At 52.6% G+C, this 4581-nt stretch overlaps 1 protein-coding gene across 1 annotated transcript in view; it reads left to right on the top strand.

Annotated features, from left to right (window-relative positions):
* PGPEP1 (pyroglutamyl-peptidase I) overlaps positions 1 to 318 on the top strand; it is a 34677-nt gene extending 34359 nt beyond the window's left edge. Inside the window, exon 5 of the mRNA XM_007461049.1 lies at positions 93 to 318. Within this exon, the coding sequence (XP_007461111.1) occupies positions 93 to 285 (193 nt within the window). The 3' untranslated portion in view covers positions 286 to 318. The remainder of the gene's footprint in view (positions 1 to 92) is intronic.
* Positions 319 to 4581: the final 4263 nt, after the last annotated feature.

Here is a 4581-nt window from a genome sequence, read left to right on the forward strand (position 1 = left end):
GGGGGGGGCGTGTCTTATGATGGATTTCAATGGAACATTCACTCTCTGACCCCATTTGGTCTCCTTCCCATCCCCCACGCCCTGTGGCTTAGGTACCTCTGCGACTTCGCCTACTATACCTCTCTGTACCAGAGTCACGGCCGCTCAGCCTTTGTTCACGTGCCCCCTCTGGGCAAGCCGTACAATGCAGACCAGCTGGGCCGGGCACTTCAGGCCATCATCGAGGAGATGCTGGACGTCCTAGAGCAGTCAGAAGGCAAACTCAACTGTTGCCACAAACACTGATTGCTGCTCAGGCCTCCCAAGACCTCATTCTGCCAGGGACCCTGAGAGAGACGTCCGCCCTCCGGGGCCTGACCGGGAAGGACGAGCCCATCAGCTGGGGATCTGTTTTGGATCAAATATGCCAACTTACACACCTCCTCTCCCTTTTTCTCTGCAAAAGCACTGGTTGATTTGAAGGCCGCAGTGAAGATTTTTTTCTCTATTTCTCTTTGCATCTGGGGATACAGCTGTGGCAGCCGGGAAGCCGGGAGGTCCTGATTTCTGCAGAGAACCCCGATCAGGTGTCTCTATTCCGTGATCCCATGGCTGGGGCTACCTGCCATTCTAAGTCTGTGGTGGAGGGATTCCAGAGTTCCCTCCGTCCGTGACTGTTTCTTCCCAAATGTAAAAGCCTCATGGAGGCTCTCTACCTTGATCCATGTCCCAGCAGCCTGGACAGCCCCGGCAAGGGCCTCCTTGGGATGTGCCATGGCTTTTTTTCTTCTTTCTTATTCTCTTTTTAAAAACAATAGTGCTAGTTTGGGCACAGAGTAATTTATATTCCCTTTGGTTAAAACGCAGGCTTTAGCCAAACACAGAAGTGTCTTTTCTTTTTCCTGGGGTGCAGCGCCTTCAGCCTCCTGCCCTGAACACTGGACCTACATCTTTGTTTTGGGGGTGACACTGAGGTCCCCTTGCTCGGGGGTTGTGGCACCGGGCCCATGGCCAGACCACGGGGAGCGGGGGGGCGTGGCCGATGCCCCAGGAGACTGAAAGGGTTGGCTGATCCTTTCAACGACCGAGCTGTGAGCTGTACCCATGGGGCCACTGGGGCCGGGCTGCCGGTGGGAAAGCAGACTCTCATTTCAACATGCACATGACTTTTTTTTTTTTTTTTTAATATGTAAAAATGCATAGCAGCTGCAAACCTACCCCACATCTGACCTGGATTTTCAGTCTTGGTGCTTGTTTTCCTTAAGGGGAGAGGGCCAAAATGGAGTCTGGGGGCTGAGCTCCATGTGTGCTGGTGTATTTGAGCAGGAGAGCGGTGGGGCAGCCAGCAGGCTTCGTGTAGTTGGTTTTTGGATGCGCCTAGGACTCGGTAAATTTTTATCTCACTCCCTGGTAAATTTTTATCTCACTCCCTGGTGACTTTGAACTTACCAGCAGGGTTGAGAGTGACATCTCCCAGGAGGCAACTAAATTCAGCTGGACCCTGACACCCATCAGAGAGAGGGGGTGGCAGAAGCAACCGTGAGGAAACACACGTTTTGGAAGTATTCTATTTTTTTTGGAGAACGCGCAGTTCTATCGCTTCACTAAGTGTGAAGCGTGCTGTAGCCTGATGCTGTGTTGGATCATGTTGGTGCTTCCCAGCATGCAGCTCTTTTGAAAACAGCTGAGATTTTTGTTTTGTTTTGTTTTCTTCAACATTCACCCTCTTTCCCTCCGGTGGTTGCTGCCTCCGTTGAGCTGCTGTGTCGCTTGGAGACCAGGTTGATAGGTTTCTGAGTGAAATGCATTTCCTGAGTCCTGGGCTTTCTCTGGAGGGGAAATGTGGGCACAGATGGGTGACATGGGGTCAGCATATGGCATATGGTGACGTGGGGTCAGCATATGGTGGGTGTGTACCATGGCCCGCAGGGTAAAATGATCAGAACCTAGCTCCCCTCTCCATGCCAGCCCTCCCTCTGCCAGAAATGCCCCCTCCACCTCCCTGGTCCGAGTTTGCAGTCTCCTGAGAAGTCTGGAGCATAGGATGTCATGGCATCTACTCGCTCAGCTGGCTTCTGTGAGCAGAGGTTGTGGCTCTTTTGAATGCCGGGGGGCTCAAGGCCAGGGGGTCCCCCAGAGGTCTTATTAAGAATGGCATCTAGCTCTAACTAGCTCTGTTCTCTAAAGGTCTGATCTGTGGGGCTCTGAGGAGGAAATGGACCTAGGCAAGCTGGAGTAGGGAGGGAAGACTGGAAGTGAGCCAGGTTTGAGCTTAGCTGGGTGCCCGCAGAACCCAGACACACCATCCCCAAACTCTGTATTTTCATCTTTCTTTTGTCCTCCCTTCTCTTCTCTGTTTAAAGCACCATGTGGTTTAGCAACTTAGAGATATAATTTATTGTCTGATCATTGTCGAGTGTGTGTGTGTCATTTTTGTGTTCCTGCCATGGTTTTAGATTTCCTCATCAAGTCAAACCAGAACCCTGTCCTTGTTCATGATGCAGAGCACATAGCTCATTTTTGTTTAATCAGATAGCCATTAAACATTTCACTCGCTCCCTGCCAGCTTTTAAATTTTCCTGTTTTAATTACTTTTTATCTTTTTCTTTGGGGCAAACTCAGCCATTCAATCCGTGGTATATCTGTCTGCATTTGTTGGGTCCCAGAAAAAAATGTCCTTGTGTGAGAAGAGGGGGGCCAAGTCTCATTCCTTCTGCCTTGTCATTTCAGAGTCTGGGTTGTCGGGGGCACAGAATAGGGAAAGGGATGAGCCTGTGAAGTGGGTGCGGCTTGGCATGTACGGAGGTGAGCAATGCCAGAAGGGGTGGGTGCAGTGAGTGTTAATGGTGGAAGGATGGGCTGAGGGATGTGGTGGGAAGGCTGGTGGGGGAAAGGTGTGAAGTGATGCTGGGGGTGGACTCATAGGAAAGTGGAGGGGGCCTCTCTCTGGTGAGTCCTGTGGAGGGTACTGAGATGGGGGATGGGGGCAGAGACAGTGATCTGGGCGTCGGGTGATGGCATCTCCTTTAAGGTGCCAGAGCCTCTGCACCTTATAACTTTATTCTTCTCTAAGCCCCTTTGGCGCCCCCCTTCCCACCAAAAAGGAGGTCGGTGGTCTGCATATGAGTACGTAGCTCGAAAAAGAAATAAGATGGAGTGGATAGAAAGAAAGGTGGGAAGAAGCAGCAATTCCAGTTGGTGGACTGGGCTTGGTGCCACCTGGCTCACCTGGTCCAATCAAGGAACAGCCAAGGTCTCCTGGCCACTGAGAGAGACAGGGCCGTGGGGCAGCAGGGGGTGGTGGGCAGAGGTCATGGCTTCCCAGTCGGTGCCAGGTCTTTGGGGAAAGGTCAGATTGTGATAGTTTCAGCAAGAAAAATAGTTTTCAGCTACGCTGCTCTTCGCTGGCGTGGAAGCTTCTAGAACAGAAAGGGCCTGCTCAAGGGGACGAATGGAAAAGTATACTGTTGATGCCTTTTTGTCATCTTAGAAGTTTCTGCCAGGAAGCCAGGCCAGTGGGTGTGCATGTACACCCACAGGCCTGTTCCCCAGTGGGGTGACCGGGAGGGGGAAGGGAGCTGCTGGTGGAAATCCACCCACCACACTGGCCTGTTTTTTGCTGCCACTGTCTAGGCTGTTGACCTTTGACCTCTTCACCTCTTGGAGTGTCTGAACCCAGAAGTCCCCTTTGGGGATGGTGGGACAAAGCCCCATTCTCCTCTGAGGGCCCAGCCTCTGCCCTGAGGCCACTGGAAGCCTTCTCAAGCCTGCAGCCAGCATGAGGTGCTGATGGTGGTCACACAGGCAGAGGCAGCTGCCTTATTGTCAGGTCATCCCTCGTAGCCAAGAGTCTCATGGCCTCCACAGACTTGTGGGGAGCTACAAAGGGCTTTGTTTTTATAACCCCAATTAAATTTCCCTTCTCATGGAACAAGTGCCTCGTAAAGGGACCAGGGCTGCCACTGGGAGGAAAAACATCTCCATTTAGAATGGCTGCTGAGGGGAAAGGACATTTGCCAAACATCCACATCTTGTATGTTAGTTCTTGGATGGACACTGGGCATACCTGCTACGAGATCCTGTCCTCCAGTTTAGGGGCAGTTGTCACAGCTTGAGTTTCAGGGGTTCCTAGACCTCCAAGGGCTCCAGTCCAGCCCGAGCTGCTCCCCACACTTAAAATCTGTTCCTCCTGCTTCCTCTCCACACCCAAGGCTTCCCTTCAGCTGCCCAGAGACCCACAGAAGTGCCTGCCTCTGCAGTACACATGGGGCACAGAGAAATGGGACAGGATGGGAAAGAGAGAAGCACCCCCAGGCCCTGGTTCCCCGCTGCCCAGACCAGCCTCACCCAAGCCGTTTGCAGGGGTGGCACCTGGGGCCAGTGGCTTTTGTGTCCTCCACACTTTGAGGAAATCCCAGAGAAAGACGGTTTGGAATTGGGCTCTCTGCTCCCAACGCCTGGCTGGATGCCACGGGAGACCCATCTGGATCGTGGGAAACAGAGTTGGCCTTCCTCCTGCCCAGGCATGTTTCCAGGGCTCCCTTAACATCTCAGGTTTCTATCTTGTCGTAACTCTCTCTCTAGGAAAAACCCTTCCTGCTG

Source organism: Lipotes vexillifer, unplaced genomic scaffold, assembly GCF_000442215.2.
Source record: "Lipotes vexillifer unplaced genomic scaffold, Lipotes_vexillifer_v1.1 scaffold469, whole genome shotgun sequence".
NCBI lineage: Eukaryota > Metazoa > Chordata > Mammalia > Artiodactyla > Lipotidae > Lipotes > Lipotes vexillifer.